The following is a 26,218-nucleotide window of genomic DNA, read 5'->3' as shown; positions in this document are numbered from 1 at the left end:
TACACACATCGTCTATTTAATCCGGTGGTCTTGAGTGATATGAAAGTCACCCCCCCCCCCCCACAAAAAATGCAAGAGTATTTTTGATGGCGGTGTTAGTAATAGATGTCATTTTGGACTAAACAATGAAAACAATCAAGTCCTGCATCTTCTCAGCCAAAGCTGTTGTTGTGCAAAAAGCTAACGGTCCTGCACTTGCTAACTACACGCACGCACGCACGTGACCAAAAAGCAGCAACCCGCAGATTTGCCTGTCATGCTGGCGAACATTCACTTTGGAAACAGGAAGTGAGGTCGCCCGCCGCCCGTCCCCTTACGAGTCCCTCGGTCGACCGGACGAGGCAGCCAAAGCGCCGCCGTCCTCCACCGCAAGGACAAAGTCTTTTCCTCGCACCTCGACCTCCTCCATGGCGGCCCATTTTGAGTCGGAGGCTCGCCATCGGCCTGTTTGGTCGCCGATCGCACGGTGGCGCGTTCCTTCCGCGGATGGCGGACAGTCGTCAGACTCGGATGATGCTGATAGAAGACGAGGCTCGGTGAAGCTGGGACGACAAACAGGACGAGGGGCCGTCAGCGACAGATTTCAACACTCGCACATTCCTTCTGACATGAACTATTGATGAAAAGTGGCGAGTATGAGAAAATTCAGTCTTAATCCTAATGATGTCTTTGACGGCTCCTTAAAAAAAATGAGAAGAGTCACAAAGTACGCATTTCTCATATTGACATTGTGAGCTTGGAACTCGTTTGAGGCATTGACATCCGATAACCAGCAGAGGGCAGTATAACACTGCATAGGATGAGAAACAACATCAACAACCTTTTCGTTTCATCAACTTCTAAGCTCATCTGCGTGTCTCGCGTGCATTTCCCAGCAATGCTATTACGATCATAGAAAATGTCACTTTCTACAATAAATTGTCTTGAAGTATGCAGGCTTGCAGTTGCATTCCCTCTCAATGCATGTTGCGCAAAAAAAACGACTACTACGCTATAAAAATGAAAAGATAACACAGTGGGAAAGGGTATAGGCCAGGGGTCCGCAACCTGCAGCTCTGGAGCCACATGTGGCCCTTTAGTCCCTCTCCTGTGGCTCCCTGTGGAGCTAACAAAATGAAATACAATTTTTAGAAATTAATTAAATAAAACATTTTGACAAAATATTCTTCAGGAGATTTAATAATTTAGATTTAAAAAAATGAATATTCAAAAAAAATGTCAGTCTAAATTTAAAAAAAAAGAAAAAGAGAGATGAAAATGTTTTAAAAATGACCTAAATATGTCCAAAAAGTGACCATAAAATGTTCAAAAAAGGAAAAGCAGAAAATTACCATAAAATGTTCATGAAATTGCCCTCCAAAAATTTTGAATTTTAAAAAAGGCATAAAAGAAAACATTCAAAAAGTAACCAAGTGAGTGACGGTGAACTAACGTTACATGCGGTATTTCCTGTCGCAACAAAGTTTGTTTTCTTTTTTAAATAGAGTTTTCATAGATTTTCTGGAAAACTTCTTGGGTATTAACACTGTGTGGGAAACACTGTATTGATACATTTTTGGGAGCAAATGAGTTCATCAACAATAACTGGGACTAAATCAGTATGTATTTTTGTCGACTAATGAAGGCGAGACCAAAATGTACTTCAGATGAGACCCACCTCCCGGAGTCCCACCCGAGTAGATTTCAAACGCTGCAATATATTCCCAATTTAAATGTTGCCATGGTCCCAAAAACGTTTTTTTTTTTTTATTCTAGAGCATACAGAAGGCTTTGATGCAGCCACTGAACTGAAGAGAATGGTTTAAGCAATGGTAGTAATTACAAAAACGGCCAGCAGGTGGCAGCAGAGTATAAGAGATCAACCAGGGCCGTGTTGCAAAAAAGCTGTTTGAAACAGGTTTGTGAATAATGATGAAACTCTGCTATATTCTAATGCTAATTGCTGCAAAACGGAAATAGATAGAAATGTACTTTTTTCCTGATGACTCATCTTTCTTTTGGGAGCTTCCATGTTTTTATAGCAATAGAACACAATATTCAGCGGGCCTTGCGAAATCGGTCAAAATCCAGTCAAACAGCCGGGAGCGAAGGGGGTTGCTTCAGTGAAAAAAAATGGCTGCCAGTCAATAAGTGAATAAGGGTTTTAGTCTAGTTTGAATTATTTTTGCTTAGCTGTCATTGACGAAATGAACACTTGGAGGGCTGCCAATTAAAAAGAAGAAGAAAAAAGCAAAAGACACTCAAAGGGGAACTCGTCTTCTTTTTCTGGAACGCAGTTTTCCAGGTTTGCCACCTTAAAGGCTCCACACGCTGCTTGCAGCCTACTTGTTTTATATTTAGCCCCGATGACAGAAGCTGCGGTTGCTAAGGAACCCGCGAGCAACCCACAGCGAGCGTTGCAATACTTTCATGGGCCTGCGGCGGAGCTAAATGCAAAAAAAAAACAAAAAACAAAGCTGCGATGAGCCAAGACCAGGAACGGGAGGACTCACTCTGCCGCTGTGGTAGATGGGAGAGCTGGCGGGAGAGGCGTTGTAGTAGGAGGACGCGACCGGAACCAGCGGCCTCTTGCTCTTTTCTCGGGTGCCGTTGGAGTCGTTGTCCTTGATGATGTCGTACTGCCGGCAGAATAGGGCGATGACGGCTGTGAAAAAGAAAAACGCTGCGTGAGCACACGACACGTGGCGAGCGGCGAGCGGCGAGTGGCGAGACGCTGACCTGCCCACAGCAGCAGCACTGTGGTGATGATGAGCAGCTCTCCGGTCTGCAGGTGAGGGGACATTCCCAAGCCCTCCATCGCGGGCTCGTCTGACCACACGCACACAACAACAGCCCCATTAGTCCAAATGGGAGGTTCTGGTTCGTATTGCCTTTGTGGAATGCGAGGTAAGCAGCAAAATCCAGACGTTTTTTTTTTTTATACATCCGAGGGGGGCGGCCATTTTGCCACTTGCTGGCGACTGAAGATGACATCACGGTTGCCATGACCAATCGCAGCTCAGCTGTTTTCGGAAGCTGAGCTGCGATTCGTTTCATAACTCATATTCCACAAATGCAACATTCATCAGAATGTCATGTTTATACGACGGCGTATAAGGGCGACGTATAAATATATATTTTTTTAGAGGGCGGGGGCAATATTCCGAGAAATACTACTCAGATGTTTTCGGTCATGTTTTCAAATAAGGAGGTCGTAATTGCTTCAACCGTATGATGTGAAGCATTCGAACTTTGAAGCGTTGGTTGCGGCCAGCGACAAAGACGCCTCGTTTTACGAAGGTCAAGCATTTATGGTCATTTGTTAAAATTTACATTTACTTGTACATTTATGTTTCCGGAATTATTACTTACACATTCATATATATATATATATATATATATATATTTTTTTTTGTACAAGTATCTAAGTTGCTGCGTCCAATCTGCCGCTCTCCGTCATTCACTTGCATTTACCTTAAGTATGCTAGCTTCTGATTGGTTAGTGTTTAGTCAGCTGATCAGGAAGCGTTGTCGCTCTCGCTGTCGCGTATGACGAGTAAAGTTTAAATTAAGAATGAAATCCGTCGCCATCATTTTATAAACAGTGTTCCAATGACCACCAGTGAATCTTCACATTAGCCTAATGCTAGGCTACGTGTATTTCTTGTAAGTTTCTGCTTTTTAAAAAAAAATTAACTCGATTTGCGACTTGATAAAGTGGCAAATTTGCAATTCTTTTTCTGGCCCCCGCCCTCTTAAAAAAAACGTGTTGGTCGTTATGGTCACACTTGGCGAGGCGAAAGTATTTTTGGAGACAGCAAGGTTTGCTGCGGAACATTTTCGGTGCGCGCATGCCAAAGGATAGATCTGCTTTACGGTGGTCGAGCAGCATTCCGGCAGGGTAATGGTCGCTTCTTTCCAAGGTCCGAAAGTGGACGGCGCGGCTGGGTTGGCTGTCGCCGTGCGGCCCGACAGACTGAACCTGCACACACATACGATGGAAAGCTTTCCTCAAACGTGCGTTGAGGGCTATTTGAAAACAAAACACATTTGGCCCACTTCACAGGAAATCACAATGACCTACATTTCCCTGCCCTTGTGCTTTTTTTTGTCAACTCACCCTTGATCATAATAATAATAATAATGACATTAAATCTACAGCCTGCAGTAATCCTTTCCAGTAAACATATGACATTTACGGCATGCAGATGCAATTTTTGTTCGGATACATTACAGTATCGGACTACTCGATTATGGAAAAAAGAATCACGATTAGTTTTGGTAATAATTGAAATCACGATTTTTCAAACTTTTTTGGGGGTACAAAACAAGACAATGCTTAAGAATAAAAGAATGTTAAGACCAATAAAAAAAATAGAAACACTATTATGTAAGTTACTTTTGGACCAAACAGAATGTACAATAATATATATTTATAATAATGTATATATGTTTATTTATGTTGGCAAAAACGTTAAGTTGGAGTGCAGCATGTACACTGTGCAGTAAGACGGAAAAAATAAAAAATATGAAGACAAAATTCTTTGAAACACTATAATTATGCAAGTTCCTTTTGGATGAAATTTTTTATTAAATTAGTTATTTTAAAATGTTTTAAAAGGTGCAAATGTATACATTTAAACAACTCAAAAATTTGTATTAATAATATTTTCTTTTTTTTTAACAATTATGCTGATTTTGTAATTGTAGAGTGTAAAAATCGAAATTGTAATTGAATTTCGATGAATTGCGTATTACATATTTATCATGGCAAACGTGCTACATGACAACTTTGTGTTAAAGCTGACAACGTGTTGAAAAAGCAGCATCTGTGTCCACATTCACAACCAAAACACAAGCAAGCTGTTGCAAGATCCCGTCTTTGCTTCCCGGGGTAATAACGACAAGAAAGTGGAGCAGACCAAATATGTCATCATCCAGTCATTACAAATAGAAATGTTGGTTTTCTTTGGTCCTTCCTCGGGTCTCCTGACGGCGGTGTTCGGTTTAGGTGAACGGTATGAGATTTCTTCTAATAGGTTTTTTTGGTGAGCTAACAAATACACGCACGCACGCACGCACATACACATACAAAAAATAATAATAATAATAATAAAAAAATAAAATAATAAAAATAAATAAATAAATAAAGAGCAATGATGATGACATTTCCAAATGAACAATACTGAGCTCTTAAAAAATAAATAAATAAATAAATAAATAGAAATGTTACGACTGGAATTGCAATCGTTTTTTATCGTTTGCATTTTGGACCCAAATGGGCCAAATGCACGAGTTGCGTCGTTTTTGCGAAGTCACACGCGTGTGTCAAGAAAGGAAAGCGTGTGTGCGCCACCTGCACACTGTAGTGCGTGTCCTCATCCAGGTCCCACAGCACACACCAGCGACTCGATGTGTTCACCTCGCGAATGGAGCGTTGCATCAGGCCGTCTTGCCTCTGCGGACGAGACGCGGCAAACAAACGGGTTGAGTGTTATCTGCAGGCGGGCCCGCGGCGCAGTCATCCTTTCGAAGACATTCACAGCGTCCAAGCCTGACCCTTCAAAGTCACTCGAACCTGGCACGGGAGATTTGCTATCCCGCAACGGTGTGTACAGTATGCTCATCAATGCCAGTAAGTCAAAGGTTGCCCTCTCATGGTGCTATTATTTGGAGCAGGCACATACAAATCTTAACACCTCGATCCCCTATGAATGCAAACATGATGGGATCTGTCAATAAAATAAAAATAAAAAACATCAAGGTTTTGCATCTCCCAAATGGCCTTGTGTGTGTGTGTGCGTGTCAGAGAGAGTATTGCGTAAGTGCTTTGGGATTTGAAGCGAATCGTTGCAGCGCTTGAAAGCAAAAATGGATTTTTGAAAATCCCAACCCGATTCTGGGAAAGGCAACTAAGGACAACAAAGTGTCTTTTGATGCTCATCCAAAGCAATACCTGATGACAAAGTACTGGAAAACCTCCTCACTCGCTTTACAGCTCTCTGAGGTGACGCAAGGTTACTGCGTTACGTAAAGCAGTCATGATGAGATGCCACCGAAAAACTCTAAAACAACAAAGAGGAAGCTGCAGGCAAACGCACACAAGCCCGAGTGGGAACGTGCTGGACAAAATGTCCAACGTTCGAGCGACGGTCACGTCAATTGCGTTCACAAAAGTCAACTTGTTCATTTGGGGGCTGCATTCACAAAAAAGAGCCACTTTCACCTTCTTTGACTTTCATTTAATGCTAAAAAAAAAACAATCAAGACATCAAGAGACTATATATTGTTTTATCGCTGCAGTATTTTGAAAAACTGCTGTTGCAGCTTTCTTTGCAAGATGATGTTGCAAATGTTGTTTTTTCAATTTGGTTTGGCCTGCTGCAGTTGAATGCCACTCACTCCCAGTGGAAGCAAAATCCAACTCAACTAAAATCAAACAGACTGAGGCCTCAGTTTTTTTTGTCCACACAAAAGCCCGTTTCAATGTATCCGCACAAGTTTCTTACCGTTTAAGCCTTTCGTCCGCACGGTGGCGCAATTTCGGAGCTTGAAACCGATCACTTTTGTCAACAACAATGGCGGATAGCCGTGTGGTAGTGGTTTTGCGCAAAATATTTTAGCTTCTTTATTCCCACGTTCGACAAGCGATGTTGTACTTGAATCACCCGCCATTGTCACTTCTCCTGTGTTCGTCTTTTTCTTCTTGTTTCGATACACGCAAAGCCATGTTTGTTCTGTAGATTGCAATCAAGTTAAGAGGGAAAAAAGTGTTTGTCTTCTTGGCTGATTCTTCTTCTACGCTTTCCGATAACTCCCCGTGGCTGCGCTACAGCGCCACCCCAGACTTGGCATATACATTACAGCCATTAAACGTCCTCAGCGTCTTCTTTTGGACGCACGCAAGTCTTCAAATGCTTCTGTGTGGACGAGATTTGTTTGAGGAACGAGGCCCGGGTTTGTTTCCGTCTGGACGAAGTCTTAGCCTACACCTAGATTATTGAAGTTCAGGGGTGAGCGATTCTGGTCCTCTAGGGCCAGAGTCCTGCAGGTTTAGAGGTTCCCCTCCTCCAACCCAGATTATTTTAGTTAACTAAAACTAACGAAAAAAATAAAATGAAATAAAAACAATTACGTTAACGAAACAAAATAAAAACGAAAATGCTTTTTAAAAAAACGAAAACTAACTGAAACTACATTTTATGTTTACAAAACGAACTAAAACTAACCATGGTTATAGCAAAAATGTCCTTCGTTTTAGTCTTTGGTAATAAATTTAATGCATGAGCCTTTGGGGATGATTTTGAATATGATTTTAAGTAGCTTTTTTTTTAATATTAACCGTAATAAAGACATGTAAAAGTGTGTCACACAAAAGTGACGTCATCTAGCAGCAGCCAATAGAAAAGCACCTTCAGATGACTCCCATGGTGTTTTTTTAGTAATACACATTAAAAAACAAACAAACTAAAACTAATACTGAAACTAACTAAAACTAAGCATTTATTAATTAACTAAAACTAATAAACAGAAGCACCTTGAAAACCAATTAAAACCAAGTAAATTTAAAAAACAACAACTCAAAACAAAATAAAAACTAACTAAAATGAAAAATTCCAAAACTATACTAACCCTGCCTCCAACACACCTGATTGCAATGAACAGGATCGCGATCAGGCTCAAGGTGTGTTGGAGAAGGGAAACATCCAAAACCTGCAGGACCAAGTTTGCCCACCCCTGATTTAAGGTATCAACATAGTTTAGCTTTCCAAGCCACGAGCCTAATGCTAACGCTAATGAGCATTTATGTTGCTGTTGGTATGATTTCGATGACCGTGAAAAATCCTTTTTGGGGTTGTTGCGCTCATCAATCGACAAGCTCCGTCATCTTCGATCGGCCGTTGACTCACCTCCACGCATTTTGGTCCTTTTTGGCGCTACGGAATGTGGTGGCCCTTCATTTCATTTGCGATGGGCGGCCGAGATGCCCTGAAAGGTTTCTGGCACCTGGCGGGCCGATTATGGTACCAGAACCTCAGTGACCACCATAGAGTACGTATAGTGTACATAATTATGCGATACGCGTATTCGTAGATATGGCACAGGCAGCTAAAAAAAAACAAAAAACAGACAGCAGGCCGTACGCTCGTTTTGCTAGCTCTTGAATTAGCGCTCATCACGTGATCAACTTGAAAGTCGCGTTTTTACTCCAACTTTTCTTCCTTCTTCTGATTTCTGAGGAGAATGTTCAGTTTGCAAACTAAAAAAGACGATCTGACTTTAATCAGGGACATATTGAGAGGATTGACAAGGATTATCTTTCAGTTTGACCTTAGCAAGAGAGCGACGCGCACCCTGGACTTCGCGTCAAGCTCGTTGGCTTCCCCCTCTCTCGCGCTGCTCTCACTGACTGGCTTCCCCAAAGTCAATATTCACAAGAACATACCTGCTGCGAGACGGCGTATCCAATCACGGCGTCTCCTTGCGGGACGTCCCAGGTCACTTTGGCCGAATTGGCTCGAAGCTGGGTCACCGACACGTTCACCGGGGCGGCGGGTGCAGCTGTTGCCATGGTAACATAATACGCACGCACACAGTGGGAATGGATATTTGGAAGATTATATACATTGTTGACTGTATTGAACACAGACAAACAAGAAATCCAACCAAAGATGATTTGCAACTCTTGTCTCTGGTTTGGCTTCAGGACATATTTTTTTTTACTTTTCACAAAAACTGCCATTTTGAATGAGGCATTTGATCAAAAAAAATGTGGGGTCTCACTGACAATTCCTGCATTATCAGGGTTTTTCCCGCCAGATGTGGTATCATTCAGACTATGATGGGTGACTACCGATACCAGGTATCGGTATCAGCGCCAGTACCGGTCTTATTTTAAGGTATCGGTACTCGCGTCGGTGACCTGTACCATTATCCTGCAGCCATTTTACGATTTTTTTAAGAAGCTTTCTCTTCTTCGGTTGTTGCGTCAGGTCTTTCCAGTGCACTGCTGCTGATATAGCGCCTCCATAATGGCGCAACACTGCAACTGCAGCTAGCGATATCACTGGCTCAGGCTGGAAGTGGCGAGCCAATTAGGCGCAGGTGGCCGCCTCTGAATTTTGTACGCAGGAAGAACCCTGATTTCTTCAATAAGAGGGGAGTTGCAGTGTTAACTGCTAGCGAGATTTGAATGTAGCCGCACTTGACTCAGTCGCAGCTTCTGTCGTTGCTTGTTTTTTTTTTCTCGGCTATTGGTGCTTTCTTAAAAATCATATTTGTTGGAGTGGACAGCCCCCCCCTCCCCTCCCCCACAGATCATTTTGATTAAGTGTCAGTGACACTTCTAACAGTGATGATTTGAATTGCAAGCTAATTCCTGCAATATTTCATTCATGCACTTGTGTGATTGAAAGCTGAAATGAAAAGAGAGCGTCACGAAGCGTCACAGGCAAGCGTGCGCGTGCATCCATCACTTTCCTCCCGATGATGACGAGGCCTCGAAATACCAATCAACAAGTTTTCACACGCATCCTCCTTCAAATGCATCATTTCCACGCATTCTTGTGTCTTTTTGTTCTCAGCCGTTTACCAGCCAATTTATGAGCATGATGTTTAGCGTCGAGACCTTATTGATGAGTTTGTTTTAGCATGTCGGGAGGAAGTATCAATCGACAGCTTGTTTGCTGCCTGAAGCGCCGCACGGGTTCTTGGGGCAGACTTTATGGATGATCAGCAACCACGTTTTCAGGTACAATCATAAAGACGCTTCATCAGCTTCCGATAGAGGATCGCAAAACTGGCCGAACATGACAGGGACAAATTGAGTAAGACGGGGAGAGAATTCAATATTTGTTCCTTTGGAAAGAGAGAAGTGAGATGGACGACATAAGACGGAGACCAGGTCGATAACGGAGCGAGTCGCGGAAAGATGGACGGGTTTGTAAAATCCTGCCCGTGCTGACACGCCTTCTTTCAAATCTGCGGCTAGCGAGCGCAACGTGCCCAAACACATGAGACAGACAGGAGGTGGATTCACCGTCAAAGGTAAAAAAACAAACAAACAAACAGCAAAAATGTTAATCCGACCGCTAACGCTGGCTAACTTGCTAGCTCGTAGCACGGAGCCGAAGAAGCCACTCGTTGATATACTGTCGTTGTGCGTCAAGTTGTTTTTCATCAAAAAGATGAGAGACAATTTGATGTGGCATCATTTCCGATCCCTCGATTGGCTGGCAAGCAGTTGCGGGTGTGCCCCGAAGCCAGCTGGGATAGGCTCCAGCGACCCCCCCGCGACCCTTGTGAGGACTAAGCGGTTAAGAAACTGGATGGATAATTTTAGATCTGAAATGTTCAACATTATTTCCGTTCCGTCTTCAATTCCGCTTATCCGGGGTCGGGTCGCGGGGGCAGCAGCTTTAGCAGGGAAGCCCAGACTTCCCTCTCCCTAGCCACTTCAGCCAGCTTCTCCGATGGGATCCCAAGGCGTTCCCAGGCCAGCCGTGAGACGTCGTCTCTCCAGCGTGTCCTGGGTCGTCCCCGGGGCCTCCCGCCGGTAGGACATGCCCGGAACACCTCCCCAGGGAGGCGCCCAGGAGGCATCCGAACCAGATGCCCCAGCCACCTCAACTGGTTCCTCTCAACGTGGAGGAGTAGCGGCTCGACGCTGAGTCCCTCCCGAATGACCGGGCTTCTCACCCTATCTCGAAGGGAATACTGAAGCTAGTTCAACATTATTTGCTGGCAAAAAAATATATACAGTGGTAAAATGATTGTCCCGACTAAAATGTTGACAGTTCTCTTGGACTAAAATAGTCGCCTTAAAAGTTGACAAAAAAAATGTCTGCTCTTTTTTTCTAAGAAAGGAAAAGGAAAGGAGAAAGGAGAAGTGGAAAGGGGGAAAAAACAGAAAAAAAGTTGACTAAATAAAAACGGGTTTGAGGTGGACGAACGATGATAAAAAAAAAAAGTGTGATTGAAATTGGACTAAAACTAAGACGACGTTTGAATAAAATGTCCGCTAAATGTACCACTAGAGGCCACTGTGTGCAAATGACACATTGATGCGAAACGTCTTTTTCGTCCAATTTCAGATCCGAAAGAGGCAAATCCTATTCGCTTTGATTCCATTCATTGTGTTTGCATTTTCAAGGCTGCACTCTAAACAATGCAATACCAAAACGCACGGTGAACAGAACTTCTGCCCCCTTTCAACTTCTTTTCTCCTGACGCGGAAAAACAAAACATGAGCCTCGTTGGGACTTTTAGTTCCGCGGCCAGATGCTAAATCACTGGCAACAAACAGTTTGCTGATGGACCGGGACAGCCTCATCTGGCTAATGGCTCGCCGTGAAGGATGAATGGTGCGCGCGCTGCTTGCCGTAAAGACAACGAAAGCTGCGCATGCTGATGTAGATGCTGTATATCAACAAATGAGATTGGATTTTTATGAGCCTCCTGACAGCTGACAGGAACTCGGGGACCATTTTGAAAATGTTTTCCAGCATCACAGCAACTGCGGAGGAGACCCGGTATCGGTATCAGCGCCAGTACCGGTCTTATTTTAAGGTATCGGTACTCGCGTCGGTGACCTGTACCATTATCCTGCAGCCATTTTACGATCAGGGACTAGAAATGAGAATTTCTTAACTACAATTATTAAAAATTCATCCACTAGTACATATTAAATTGTACATATAGTTCAGCGTTGTTTTAAAACAATATTATGTTTATGCTGTGTTTTTATGACCTCTGCCTCACAGCCAGGAAATGGGCGGGTGCAACGGTTTCTTCTTTGGTTCAATAACGGGTTTTTTTTTTTTTTTTAAGAAGCTTTCTCTTCTTCGGTTGTTGCGTCAGGTCTTTCCAGTGCACTGCTGCTGATATAGCGCCTCCATAATGGCGCAACACTGCAACTGCAGCTAAAATGCGTTCCCGCCGAGCTCAATCAACACAGCTGGAGCCGAGCGCTGTGTCAAGCGATATCACTGGCTCAGGCTGGAAGTGGCGAGCCAATTAGGCGCAGGTGGCCGCCTCTGGATTTTGTACGCAGGAAGAACCCTGATTTCTTCAATAAGAGGGGAGTTGCAGTGTTAACTGCTAGCGAGATTTGAATGTAGCCGCACTTGACACGTTGGTTGTTTTTTTTCTCTCGGCTATTGGTGCTTTCTTAAAAATCATATTTGTTGGAGTGGACAAACCCACAGATCATTTTGATAAAGTGTCAGTGACACTTCTAACAGACATGAGCAAAAGGGATGATTTGAATTGCAAGCTAATTCCTGCATTATTTCATTCATGCACTTGTGTGATTGAAATCTGAAATGAAAAGAGAGAACACGAAATTGGATTTTTATGAGCCTCCTGACAGCTGACAGGAACTCGGGGACCATTTCCAAATGTTTTCCAGCATCACAGCAACTGCGGAGGAGACCCGTTACATTTAGCGACCGCTCCATTTGTTCAAGTCAATCTTCTCCCCAAAACATCTCTCGCATTATGATGCCGTGCGCTTTGTCACCGCTGCAAACTACGACTGCAATAATAAGCCTATTGTTCATTTCGTATCTTTCTGACGTTCACTCAAAGGCAGAGATGTCCAGACTACGATTTGAGCAGCCTGCGGCAAAGATTTGATAATACCACGACCACTATTACTAACAAGTTTTTATTGAGAATGTTTAATATGCAAATATATTGGTTTGCTCCACATAGTCCAATTTTTGAACAATCTTCAATTGAATGCTGTTGTAAACATATTTTGGACGCCTGCTGTGAGCACGAATCAGATTCATTTAGAGAACAAAAAAAAAAAAAAGTGACGCTTGCTATTTTCATAATGTGACATACGTTATTGTGAATGTATTTAAACTTTATGTAAGCAGGTAATGAAACTGACAACAAAATTATCATTTAAAATAACAACTGCGGACACAAGTCAGGTTTCCATCCAATAGCTACGAATGTTTTAAGCACATTTACTGAAAATGCAACTTCTGCTGGTTTCCATTTGTTCTCCTTTTGCCAATATTGAGAGGGGACTCCGCCGCTGTAGGTGGCGCTATACACCGTAGATATGTGTGTAATTTAAAAGAAAAAGAAAAAGACCAGGAAGCGAATGTGCCGTGCGATGACGTCATATGAGTTTGTAATTCTTGATAAACCGTAGCATTATTTGATTAATCTTTTAATTTATCTTGCTAAATTGTATATTCATAAATGTAAATGTGTAAAGTGAAAACCTATTTTTGTTTCTGTTTTTGAAAGAGATGGATGTATATTTACAGTCCATCTCTACTTCCAAAAATAAGAAGGCTATCAAGACCTTAATTTTGTGTTCTCATTTTGGTGTTTTTAATATTTCTTAGTTTAAGACCCCTGACATATTTTTTATTTTACTTTATTTTAATTTTTTCCCCTTTATTGTTATTGTGAGATTTTTGTGTACTGTGATGTTTCTTTGCTTAATGTTTGGCTTGTGATTTCAATTTGTTAAATAAAGCATTAAAAATATATAATTGATAAACCGTAGCGTTTCTTTGCTGTTTTCCATCGAAAATTGCATTAATATTATCTTCTTTAATTAATTCCAAAAATATTTCCGTTTGGTCGTCCCCCCCAAACATACCTTACTTTTATCTCTCTTTTTTTAATGCTTTATTTAACAAATTTAAATCACAAGCCAAACATGGCAAACATTAAGCAAACAAACATTATCACAGTACACAACAATCTCACAATAACAATAAAGGAAAAAAAAATTAAAATAAAATAAAGTTAAAAAAAATATATGCCAGGGGTCTTAAACTAAGAAATATTAAAAACACCCAAATGAGAACACAAATTGAAGGTCTTGATACCTTACTTTATCGTCCGACATTGCTTTGGGACTACAGAGGTACGCGTGACGTCATATCCGGCCCAAACTTGCGACGTGTATCCTGTCTTGTCAGCCTCCTCTGACAAGAGATGCTTTGCTCAAATGGAACGTCAAAGAATGAAACACCTGTCGACTTGCACTGCAGCTAATTAAAAAGGTCCGAGAAGAGATACGGCTTTGGAATCTCCCCGGGTGGACGATCGATTACGCTTTTGACGGCTTTACAACAGCTGTTTTTCTACTTGAAATATGAAAGCATAAAGCATCCACTTGCCCCAAAACAAGTGGCTGCCGTTGCCGCTGATGAACTTGAATCAGCCGATATGTGAAAGGATACACAGCGCCCCCTACAGGAACATACTGCCAGGTTTGCTCCTGTTGTCAATTGTTTTTTTCCCATGCTCATTTTCATACCGTCGACATCAAAATTCTACACACCCCTGTTCAGATTTCAGGTTTTTATGATAGATTTGAAAAAAAAAAAAGACCTTTTCAAGAGAGGAAGTGAAAATAAACAACTAAAAACAACGAGGATGCACAAGTGTGCACACCCCCTTATAACTATACATACGTGCCGCCATTTCACTTTGATGACCCCAAATACATTCCAGATGTTCTACAGTTTGCCTGACATTTTCTTTGAAACCTGAAGCCTCTGCACATTTTCCCACATGTCTACGCTGAGTTTCTTACTTGTCTACCACTTCTCTACAGATTATAGAACACGTTAAGCGTTTGAATTGATTGATGCGGTTCTAATATCACAAAATATTTGAACAGAGGTTTGCAGGACTTTTCCATCCACTCTGTGCTTTGTCATTGGATTGATGAGCCACCTGCCGCAGAGCAGGCTAACTTATTACATATGGTTACATATAATATCATACATATTACAGCAACTGCAAATCACTGCTGATAATATAAGCACATTTTAACACAACGTTCAGTGAAAAAAAGCTGCAGTGGTTAAAAATTCACAAATATGTTTTTGTTTCAGCGCCTGTTGACACCCCATAGCAAATTTAAAAAATCTTCTGGCTGCCCCCCCCTCCCCCAACAAGAATTCATCTTTTATTTTATTATTATTATTATTTTTTTTACAAGTTATTCATTTATAATAAATTGTGCTCGAACCTGGCATCAACTTTGCAACTGGCCAACACACAATATACATTTATCATACATAATAAATAAATAAATAACCACAGGGCACACACAAGCAAAATGATCATAAAAAGTGTTTTTTTTCTCACTCAGGCCAGTTATGTACTTTCTGTCCTCTGAGAAAAGAGCATTTATCTTTTGTGCCTGCCACTTAATTGCTGCAGATTAACAAATATTGGCTACATAAGCAAGTTTGGACCAATTCAACTTTAAACCACCGCAACCATTTTGATTTTTTTCTTAGGGCAGCAATAAGATTTTTTATTATTATTATTTTATTATAATAGAAAAAAGAGAAACATGTCTAACGCACACTCTAAAAAATTGATTTGTTTAAAAAAAAACAAAAAACAACGACCAATCTAGTTGGTTAAGATCACATTGGCTTGATTAATCAATAAATTGGTCAGACATGGACCATTCCGGGTGATTACGGGCTTATACCAATTTGATTGGTTAGCCAAACAACCAATGAAATTGATTACAATAGAAAGTAAATCTAGATCGTTTAGAAATATATTTATTGTATTCTAAACGTATTTAATAATAGAAGTGATTACAATATTATATGGTGTTTAAAAATGGAAATATTTTGCTTCCCTGCTTGACACTCAGCATTAAAGCTTGGAATTGAGTGCTTCGATCCCTGCTGCTGCTCACCGTTTTCTCAGGCTCAAATGCGGAGAACGATTTTCGCCCCACTTGGGTGGGTGTGACAATCAGTGGTACTTTTATAACCTTGGTGAAATGTAACTTCTTTTTTTCTTTTTTTTTGTTAATTTGACCAATCCGTTGTTAGGGTGCAGGCTGAAACAAGCACACCCGTTTTTACAATAACAAGAGACACCACTCCTTAAAAAAAAAAAAAACGGACTCCCCAAACTGTTGATCTGTCAAGTGCTTCAAACTAATTCTTTTGCTTTCTAAATTGGCTACTTGGAATGGAATCCTTTCTCACGGCACACGCACGGATGGCCGGCCACGTTTGAATGCGCACGCCGCGACAACCCGCCCGGACTCGCTCCCCTGATGTCAAAAAGCAACCGCGGCGGACGAGCGCACTTACTTGCGTCAACCCGCATCAAGCATCCCATCATGGGGATCAGGATCGGCAGCAGGCCGCTGCTGTCCAGGTGAGGGACGACGCTCATAACCCTCCCCTGCGAGTGCACGCACGGGTCTGGATCGTCGGCGCGTGTGCGCGCGCGTGCACCCTCTCGCCAACACTGACCGGAGGATTTCTTCTCAAGGTCACCCCCTTTGGAATCCTCTTAGAAAGAAAGAGGCATGAAAAAACAAACAAACGAAAAACGTCGATTTCCTCTTGTTTACTCTCGCGCGGAGGAGCGAGTGCGCTTTTTTCTTTTTTTCTTTTTTCGAGACGCTAACAGGTAGTTGGAGCTTTGCGCCAAATTGCAGTGCGGCAACGGCGAGGAGCGCCTCCCCCGGCCGTTCGCGGATTGGTCACAAAAGAGTAAACGCAGCGAGCAGCCGTTTCGCTCCGGGGAGAAGATGCGGACGCGTCCAGCCCATCGCGCCTCTGCAAGTCGGCATCTGACACCAAAATACGGAAAAGGAGCGCGAGCCGAGGGAGGATGCGTGCAGGATGGATGGAAGTGGGGGGGGGGGGGGGGGGGGGGGGTCGTACGCGTGCGTGGGATCCAAACGGCCGATTAGGCCATGGCAGACATCTTCTTGTTCAGCGCTTCCTCGCCATGGAGACACACATTTATTCTACCCTTGTGTCAAAAATAAAAATACGATTTGAGTGCCTTTTTGGGAAACTCTTTTTTTAAATATGGATGCATGCAGGCTTAAATTATTCTATGAAGCAAAAAAAAAAAAAAAAAATCATCATCATCATCATACATAGTTTTCATTTCTGTGAATTATAAGATGCGTTGTGAACACATGAATAATTAAAAATGACACGGGTGCCTCTCACCCCTCCCCTCCAGAAATCTCTCATGCTGCTGGGGGGCGTGTCCATTCCCATCTTGCTTGCGAACACCTGCAGGTCTGCTGCAAAATGTCCCGCTCGCTCCAGGGGCGACGTTTGGAGGGGCAGGTGCTAAAAAAAAAAGGGGGTGGGGTGGGGGGGGTTGGGTGTATGTAGATACATGCGTGCGAAAATATCCATTGTAAAATTCTTAACTGAAATAATGGCTAAACAATAAAACACACATAATTAAATGATTTGTCTGTAACGCCAATCACCCTAAAACCTGTTTTGACTTGTTTAAGATAAGTCAATTATGAATAAGACATTTACATAAATAAAAATGATTATGTAGAAGGAACATGACATTTTACGTTTTAAATAAAGCAATTAGGATTCTTTTTTTGTTCTTCATTGTCCCCCTAATTTCTGAAAACATACATATTTATATATACAGTTATTTTCAGTGTTGTCTCGTTGCAGATGATATGCTCCTTTTTTTTTTAGATGACTAGATAGCTTTCCCCAGACAGATGCGCTGTCACTTCCTGACATTTCTCTTCCTGTCAGCATGACTGCCCTGTATGGCTTCAAACCCAAACCCGAACCCGGGTAAGACGTAACGTGACGTGCTTTTTGTCTCCGTTTCAGTCAGCGATGCGCAATTTCTTCGCTCAACCTCTCGCGTCATCGGTCCATTTCGGTGGTTCGTTTCGCTACCAATTTGTCCGACCTGATTCTCCTTGACTGCTTGTTTTAAGCAATGCAGCTCAGGGTTCACTTACTTTTGCACCTTCATGAATTGACCAAAAACTCTTTTTAATCAAGTTTTGACGACACAATGGGTTAAAAAAGAAAAAGAAAAAAAAGAACAATGCATTGAATTGATAAACATACACCTGCTATTTAATATCGAACGTCATCAACAAAATCAGGTTGAAACAATCGGAAAATCCAAATTGCTCAAGAGGTTCACAAACTTTTTGAGCAATATAAATAATTGATACATAAATAACGCAAATCTGAAACTTTGCCTCGAGTAAGTAATGATGATTTTTGGCTATTTTGACTATTACAAAGTATGTATAGATCATCATCATCATCATCATCATCATCATCCATATATTTGATGTTTGTTTCACATACATTAAACATACAAGCCAATGGCACAAATATCGCTCGGTCTTAACAGGCCAGAACAAGAACACGTGAACAATTTGTGGCAATAAACGTGTGACGTTACACAAAAGGAACCGGATTGACAAACGGCGTGTCGGTTGGACATATGGCACATCCTCGTCGCTCGGCGTTCAACAAAGAATCGAATCTGAAGCTATCTGAGATTTCCCATTAAAGGCGTGACATGAGAAACGAGGTCACGACGACGGCATCGCAACACACAGCAAAATGAACACACGACATTTTCAATTCATTATTTGAGAAGGTTCAAAAAAATACAATTGTGTGTGCTTATAATGAATCATAATTGAAGAATAAATAACACGCTGTTGCATATGACAGCATTTTCTTATTAAATATACCCTCATAGATGTTTACTGCATTTAAAGGGGCATTCAGTGCTTCCCAGCGCCCTCTAGTGGTCAAAGAATATCATGAGAAGCGCGCTCAGAGAGAGCACATTTGGCAAGCCGAGCACCAATTCTTGTTTTGCGTGAGCGAACGAGCATCTCGGCGACTTGGCAGCTCTTGGGACAGATTAGACATATCTAGATCGTAGGCAGTTAGTAAAGTGCCGGGGCCGCAGGGGTGGGGGTTTGTGGCGGGGTGGTCACTATTTTGAACAAGTTAAAAACATAATTTTTTTTTTAAAAAAACAAGTGTGCTGCTTTGAAGATTTTTCTTGTATCGCTCAGTTCCTTACAACTCAATATTCGATTTGACAGATTTGTTGAATGAGTTATAATTCTTTAATAATCCTGTAAACATCATATCATTTATACACGTATTTAAGGCAAGTTATAAAATGTCCTCTTGTTAATGTTTAACAAATGTAACATCATAAAATCATGCCATCCATTTTCTGTACCGCTTGTCCTCACAAGGGTCGCGGGGGTTGCTGGAGCCTATCCCAGCTGGCTTCGGGCAGTAGGCGGGGTACACCCTGTACTGGTTGCCAGCCAATCGCAGGGCCGTAAAATCCTGCCGTTTCTACTAATTACTGTCTCAAATGTTGTCCAATTTGGATATTGCAAATGTATAACGTTTCCTGGGAGGAGCAATATGGCGGCCTCGCGGCTTCAAAAGTCTTGGCCTGTTGGCCATCAAGTCAAATATTCCGATCAGTGACGGCATCCGTAGCAGGAAGATGGCGGCAAAAACATGGCAGCTCGAGTCATGAGTGATTACGAGACCCGATTATATAAATAACAAATATGTTTATGCCATACAACATTTTCTTGCATACTATATACTATTTAAAATAAAGGAATAATTAGTTCACCACTAGATGGCGCCAGGGAGCACTGCATGTCCCTTTAATGATATCATTTGCGAATGCTCGGAGCGCTGCTAAAATATACATTCTGTTATAGAAGAGAATAATAATAATAATAATAATAATAATAATAACTTAACTGTAAGCGTCACAGTGTTGTGTAAGTCGACTGTGTATGTTTTGTACATTAAAGAGAGTTGCTGCTGTCATCATGAGACGATATGGCTTGACCCGCCTCGTCTGCCGACAATTGGCCCAAAAAGAAATCAAAAACGGACTTTACACATGTGACTCATCCAAGTCCAGGTCAACGGGAGAAAAGGGAAGTCGGCGAGGCGAGGGCGCGGACAGGAGCGGCGCCAGCAGCGGGTTTTCCGTGCCCTCGTCCTCGCTGAGTTGCGGCGGCGTGTTGCTTTGCGGCAGCAGCGCGGCCGTGTCCGCGTCCCCGGGACTCTCTCGGGTGCGGGGCGCCGTCGGCAGAGGAACGAGCGGGGCCGGCGGCGGCGGGGGCGGGCCCAGCGCCGGGAGGGGCGGGGGGAGCGGCGAGCTCGTGCGGGACAAAGGCGAGCTGGTTCTGGAGAGCGTGAGGGGGGAGCAGGGATGGGGAGGCGGGGTTGGGGTGGAGGTGCGAGAGATGGAGGGGGGCGGGGAAAGGCTGCTGCGGAGGCCCCACTGCTCGCGTTTCTCTTTGCTGCTCATGGGAGGAGCAACCTGCAGACAATACATTCACATCACATATTTAAAAAGCAGTGCTTCTCAAATTGGGGATGGGTTTTTTTTTGGGGGGGGGGGCCTAACTAACTAAAGTAAAAACTTACTGCCATCTTGTTGAAGTGAGTCAAAACAATGCTTCTCACCATCATGTGGCAATTTTTCAGGGCAAGGGTTTGCAAATAGACGAACCTCACCGCGTTACATAAAAGCGAAAACATTTTGGGTTTTTTTTCTCTCTCGAATGTGAAGATGACGCAAGGCAAGCGCAGCAAAAAATATTTGCAGCTTGGATATGAAATTTGCAGACCAGGGTTCAAAAGTTTTCAACATGTGAACAACTTATGAATATTTTGGGCAATGTTTGGCACCGTTGAGCCCGTAATTAGCTTCCATCTTTATTTATTTATTTTTTAATTAGCTTCCATCTTGTCGTTCACAACACAATGTGAACGCTCGTGTTGCCGGGTTTTCAGTGCAAATTAAACTCATTTGATGCTTTTTTTTTTTGGGTCACTCACAAAAGTGAGTCAACATTTTGGTCAATATTTTATTATATAACAGAAGAAATAACATTTTGCTATAACTAGGGATGTGTGAGTACTAATACTAATGGCCTTCATTTTCATCTTGTCGCAGTTCAGGAACCACAAATGAGAAATTAGAGGAATAGAAAATTGGCTTAATTCCAAGCAATTTGAACGGTTTGAATGGCATCCATTAAAAGAAAAGAAAAGAAAAGAAAAGAAAGAACGTCTGCATGCAAGTCACTTTGGAGCATTCCGAGTGTTTTTTCGAGGCTCACAGAATTTCATGACTGTGTCAACACACAAACTACCAAATGAATGATTAGACGCTCTTCCTTCACCACAAAAAGTATTTTTTCTCCACCTTATTCCTTTTTTTTTTTTTTTTTAGTAATCAGCAGTACAACATGCGTTTTCGTCCAAATCACTATATTTTGAACTAAAAAAATGCTGCCATATTTGATGGCAACAGCGACTTTGATGCTGATGATTTTTGCTTTAGTGTTGCCTCAAATATCTGTCAATCATTTTTTGTTCTAGAAAACACAACCACCACAACAAGATGACAAAATAATACATTTTTAAAAATATCACCAATGTAAGAATTTCACATTTGACAAACTTTATCAATTATTTTTAATTTTTTTATTTATTTGGCTTATTGTTGAAACCAGCGCTACCTACCCAAGACATTTCTCCGCCCACTGAAATACCCCCCCCCACCCTCCTCACAAAAAAACAAACAAAAAAACTCATAGTTGACGGTAATTTGCGTCAACGGTGCTACTTGCTGTGGTTCTCATTAACGGGAATTCCCGTCGACGGTGCTCATACAGATAAATGCTATATTGGGATATACCGTATACCGTACCGTAGGTCTTTCTCTATAATTATCTGTCATTGTTTTTATCAAAAGTACTAGTTGAATCGGCGCTTATCAGTATTGGTGACTACGCAAAAGTCGAATACTCGTACTGGTATCGGTCGGAAAATAAGTGATATTGACCATCCCTAGCTATAGCTGAAAACACAGCAATCAATTCATTTACTCCCAAAAAACGTATAAATATGTTCTATTTTAAATGCTGTATTGCCATGCTCCCAAAAAAACCTATTTATACTTTTGTTGTTGCTGTCGTACGCCTTCATGCATACAGAAGGCTTTGATGCGGCTTCTGACCTGAAAAGGTAGCTTCAAGCAATGCTAGTTATTACAAAAACGGCCAGCAGGTGGCAACGGAGTATAAGAGATCAGCCAGAGCCATGTTGCAAAAAAACTCTTTCCCCACTGTTTTCAACAGATTTGTGAATAATGATAAAACTTAAGCTACATTCAGAAACAGATAGAAATATACTTTTTTTTTTCCTGATGAAAGAAGAGACTCAAATCTTTTGGTAGCTTCCATGTTTTGATAGCAATAGAACACAATGTTTTGTGGGCCTTACAAAATCAATCAACATCCCGTAAAAACAGCGGGGAGCGAAGGGGGTTGCTTCACTGAAAACGACTGCGAGTGAATGAGTTAATGCATAAATTGTTGGCAACAAAAGTGAGTAGACCTTTAAGTGAAACTGTGCCAAAGTATGTGCACCCACTCACCGTCATTCCAGACATTAATGCTTGTGTTTTGAGCTATTTTGGGAAGACAATACATTTAAACTGGTGTCCAGGCTGCGGGACATTTATTATTACTTTACATTAGAATACAAAAAAAACAAACATACATTAATTGTCATTTCTTTATTGCTGTCCTATGACAAATATTGTAAAATGTTTATAAAAATGTGAGGTGTGTCCTCACACCTAGCAATTGATAATCATTCAATTCAATTAGAGCTGTCAAGATTAATTGATTAATCAACAAGTAATCGATTGTCACATTAATCAACAACTATTTTAATTTTTAATTTTTTAAATTTAAAATAATCAAAACAGTCATTTCTGTAGTTCTTCATGAAAGAGTTCTGAGCTTAATCAAAAAAAGACATTTGGAAAACAATGACCAAACCGGTAAAATCCCCCCCCCCCTTTTTTTTTTTTAAAATCACTATACGAATACAAAGTACGAAATAAATACCAAACTGGTTAATAAACAGCAATCAGGGGGAAAATACTTTTCTAATACATTTCATTGCAAAATTCAAATGAATCTGATTCGTCGATTAAGCAATGGAATAATTGATAGATTCATCGATTCTAAAAATATTTGATAGCGAAAGTACTAAATTCACTTGAATTTGGTTAAGTTCTTTTTTTTGTTAAAAAAATATATATTTGCGGCACAAATATGGTCAATATATACCTTATAAAAAGTTCCCCCCTGAAGCCATAAAGTTTGACACGCTCACCTGTGTTTTGGCGGGACTGTGCAGATCGGCGATGACGGTGGCCGACGAGGCGGCGGGCACTTCCAGTGTGGCGTGATTGGGCTTCCTGCCCTCAACGGGGGCATCGGCGCCGCCGGGGGTCGACGGCTTGCTGCCTCCCGCGCACGTTTGCTGCCCTTGCGTTTCCGTGAAGGTGACCGACCGCTTTTGGTCTCCTTGCGCTGCTGAGGGGCGCGCGCGCGCACACACATGCGCACAAGGTCAAACACAGCGCCGCCGCCGCCGCCGCAGCGTATCTGGAAACGCTTCCACTTGTCAAGAACATCATCAGCACTACTAAAGGAGGCGGGAGGGGTGGGGGGGGGGGTTGGCTATGCGAGGCGGGAGGGAGGTTGCAAGACAGACATGCAGAGCGCCCTACTGGGTGAGGATGCAGAACGAGGGGGGCGGGGCCTTGCAGGGTGGAGAGGAAAGGGGTGCGTCTCACCTTCACAGTCCAACAAAGTTTCTTTATTTTGAAACAAAAGGCATGAGACAGAACAGAGTGGCAACTGTCAGTTTGCTGTCCGGGGATTCAACAAACATCGGAACAGACACGAGGTGCGACGGGGGAGACGGGTGACCTCCCTATGACCTTTGTGTGCAAATTGCTCTAAGCTGATTATTTGACTCTATAGAGCGTGAAGACGGGCGCCGTTACCCAGTGGTTTATTTTTGGGTTGGATGCTCCTGCGAGTTGTGGCGAGACGAGCTCCGGAACGACCACGGGGCTCCGTCTTTGGAATGGACAGCAGGGGGCGCCGCAGCTACAAGGTAACAACAAAAAAAAAAAAAAGGGGGGGGGAGGCAACGCTGTCACAACAGAACAAACGTTGTGTGAATCCTTTACAACTGTAGATGACTTATTTTAGATATGTTTTAAATACGCTCATTTATTGGAGTTTCCAAGTCATAAAAATCGGACTGGCCACGCCCTCATGTTAACCACGTGTTATAATAACAGCGTTAATAAAAAAACTAACTGCTTGATCATTTCCGTGAAATCACTTTGAAACTACAAAATATATTCTTCCATAATATAGTACATGTTTTGTTTTGTATTGAAATTCTCTCTCAGACAGAATGAAAGCAGAAACCATTTTGTGCACGCGTCTTAAAGTCAACTTTTGGGCCGCTGGAGATCGAGCCACATTAAGGATTCCACCAAAAAAAACGATTCGAAAAAAGGAACAAGATTGGTGAGCGGGTCGACAACTCCTCAGCATGTTGATGAGTAATGCTGTCGGATTTCTTGAGCAACTTTTTCTGTGCGTTCAAAAGTTGCTGTTTTGGAGAAAAAAAACTCCAGAATTGCATTCAGCTGTCCAGGGTTATGGAAATTGACTTAGTTTTGAGTTTTGTTTTTTTAATGTAGTTAGTTTTAATTAGTTTTCAGAGTGGTTCTGTTAGTTTTTTGTCCGTTTAAGTTAAAAAAAAAAAATAAAAAAAAAAAACCCAAAGAAGCTTAGTTTTAGTATTAGTTTTAGCTTCTTTTTTTTTTTTTTTTAATGTGTTTCACTTGCTCGCAATATTCAATAAACTAAAATGGTAAAATGAAAAAACATTTCTTCCCGAGCGATCCGAGCCATTGGAGCCAAAAGTCAAGCGGGCAAAGTTGTGGCCTGGAAGCGACGCTATCTGAAGTTGCTTTTCGATTGGCTGCTGCTGGATGACGTCACACTTTCAAACGTCCTTATTCCAGTTAATACACCGATCTGAAGAGATAGCCGATAGGCCGAGACTTTTGAAGCCGCGAGGCCGCCATATTGCTCCTCCCTGTGAAACGTTTCTCGGCATACCGTCCGATACATTTACAGGATGGAAATCGGAGAACATTTGAGACAGGACAGCATGATTTACGATGTTTTTAAATTTGTTAAACATAAACATGAGAACTTGAGACATTTTACAACTTGCCTTAAATACATGAATAATTAATTATATGCTTAATGATGTTTACAGGAGGAAACTTGTATATATTTTTTTAAATTAAAGAATTATAACTAATTGAAGTGCAAGATGGCCGCCCTGTGACGGGCGCGTATGATCAGTGAGTTAACATCAGGAAAAAATACGCTTCAAATACTTCATGTATTATACGAATTGCCAAAAACTAAAAACAAAGGACATTTTCTCCATAATTATAGTTAGGTTTAGTTTTATTAACATAAAATGTAGTTTCAGTTAATTTCACTTTTTTTTTTTTTTTTAAAGCATTTTCATTTTATTTTATTTTGTTAACCAAATAAATTTTTGATTTTTTTTTTTGTTATGATAAATTTTAACCTTGCAGCTGTCATGAGTCTGACGGCAACAAACAAAAACAGGAAACGAAATAGGGCCGCAAAATATCATCCCGTGGACCGCGCGTTTGGGACCCCTGACTTGTCACTGTTTGTAAAAAGGAGGCAGTCCCAAAAAGCTCATCAAAGCCTTTACCTGTCTCAGGCCTCTCTTCCTCCCCAGCGGAGGCTGGATGAGAAGGTTTTGCTGTCCGGGCTCGCTTTGTACACTGGCAACCCTAGAAACAAACAAAAAAGACACAAACATATAACACACGTGTGTGACTGAGAACGCAAGAAGAGCACAACAACAACAACAACAATCACCACCTTTGCAGCTATTGTGCTATTCTACTCACTAGTCAGGTTTCCATCCAATTGTTTCGAATTGTTTGAAGCAAATTGACTGAAAATGCACAAAAACGGACAAGCGACTTTCATCTGTTGTTCTTTTTGCGAATATTGCGAGCGGACTCCGCCGCTGTAGGTGGCGCTATACACCTTTAAGAGATGATGATCCACCAGTCATTTAAAAGAAGAAGACGACGCCCAGGAAGCGACTGCGCCGTGCGATGACGTCGTACGGGTTTACGCTTCTTTGCCGTTTTCCGTGGAAAAATGCATGAATATTCGCTTCTTCGTACGTGCGACGTAACATCGGCTCAAAAACGGTCTTGTCCGTGTTTCCATCAGCAAAATGAGCATTTTCCGTTTTTCCCCCATACGCTACAAAATCCTCCCTCTCCAAGCGTAAAAACCTTGGTGCGAATTTTGGGCCCTTTTTTTGGAATTGGTAGCGTTTCCATTCAGCTTTATTTTGGCATTTGTTGAAAATTGGAATCAAAATGAGTGGATGGAAAGCCAACGATTCACAACACACAAAAGTTTGCTATGATTGAAACACAGCAGGGGACG

At 41.9% G+C, this 26,218-nt stretch overlaps 2 protein-coding genes across 18 annotated transcripts in view; both read right to left on the bottom strand.

Moving 5' to 3' along the window:
• Window positions 1–16,619, bottom strand: LOC147180153 (fibronectin type III domain-containing protein 4-like). The gene is made up of 7 exons (XM_086069488.1): window positions 16,089–16,619; window positions 8,426–8,541; window positions 5,336–5,437; window positions 3,856–3,961; window positions 2,719–2,808; window positions 2,493–2,644; window positions 1–542 (listed from the first exon to the last, which is right to left on the bottom strand). The coding sequence occupies exons 1-7, from the start codon at window positions 16,171–16,173 to the stop codon at window positions 501–503; spliced, it is 693 nt and encodes a 230-aa protein (XP_085925614.1). The 5' UTR covers window positions 16,174–16,619; the 3' UTR covers window positions 1–500.
• A 1,140-nt stretch (window positions 16,620–17,759) lies between these two features.
• Window positions 17,760–26,218, bottom strand: part of unc80 (unc-80 homolog (C. elegans)) — a 62,788-nt gene continuing 54,329 nt past the window's right edge. For 13 of the 17 annotated variants that reach the window (XM_086067175.1, XM_086067157.1, XM_086067165.1 and 10 more), the window contains 5 exons: window positions 25,461–25,542; window positions 23,683–23,788; window positions 23,470–23,490; window positions 23,004–23,206; window positions 17,760–20,127 (listed from right to left, as the gene is read on the bottom strand). In XM_086067175.1, coding sequence (XP_085923301.1) covers window positions 19,696–20,127; window positions 23,004–23,206; window positions 23,470–23,490; window positions 23,683–23,788; window positions 25,461–25,542 — 844 coding nt within the window. In that variant the 3' untranslated portion in view covers window positions 17,760–19,695. The remainder of the gene's footprint in view (window positions 20,128–23,003; window positions 23,207–23,469; window positions 23,491–23,682; window positions 23,789–25,460; window positions 25,543–26,218) is intronic. The other 4 variants (XM_086067160.1, XM_086067168.1, XM_086067161.1 and 1 more) reach the window with 3 other exon arrangements.

Source organism: Leptonotus elevatus, chromosome 2, assembly GCF_054856555.1.
Source record: "Leptonotus elevatus isolate MCC_2025b chromosome 2, RoL_Lele_1.0, whole genome shotgun sequence".
NCBI classification, from domain to species: domain Eukaryota; kingdom Metazoa; phylum Chordata; class Actinopteri; order Syngnathiformes; family Syngnathidae; genus Leptonotus; species Leptonotus elevatus.
Note: the sequence above shows the minus strand (reverse complement) of the source record. Positions and strands in the feature narration are given on the sequence as shown.

Bases quoted from the DNA above. Each gene is read 5' to 3' on its own strand.
- LOC147180153 (XM_086069488.1), bottom strand. From the start codon at position 16,173: ATGAGCGTCGTCCCTCACCTGGACAGCAGCGGCCTGCTGCCGATCCTG. The intron at 3,962-5,335 runs GTGGCGCACACA...ATGTGTGTGCAG, and splicing joins ACACGCACTACAGTGTGCAG to GTTCAGTCTGTCGGGCCGCA. The intron at 2,645-2,718 runs GTCAGCGTCTCG...TCTTTTTCACAG, and splicing joins AGTGCTGCTGCTGTGGGCAG to CCGTCATCGCCCTATTCTGC.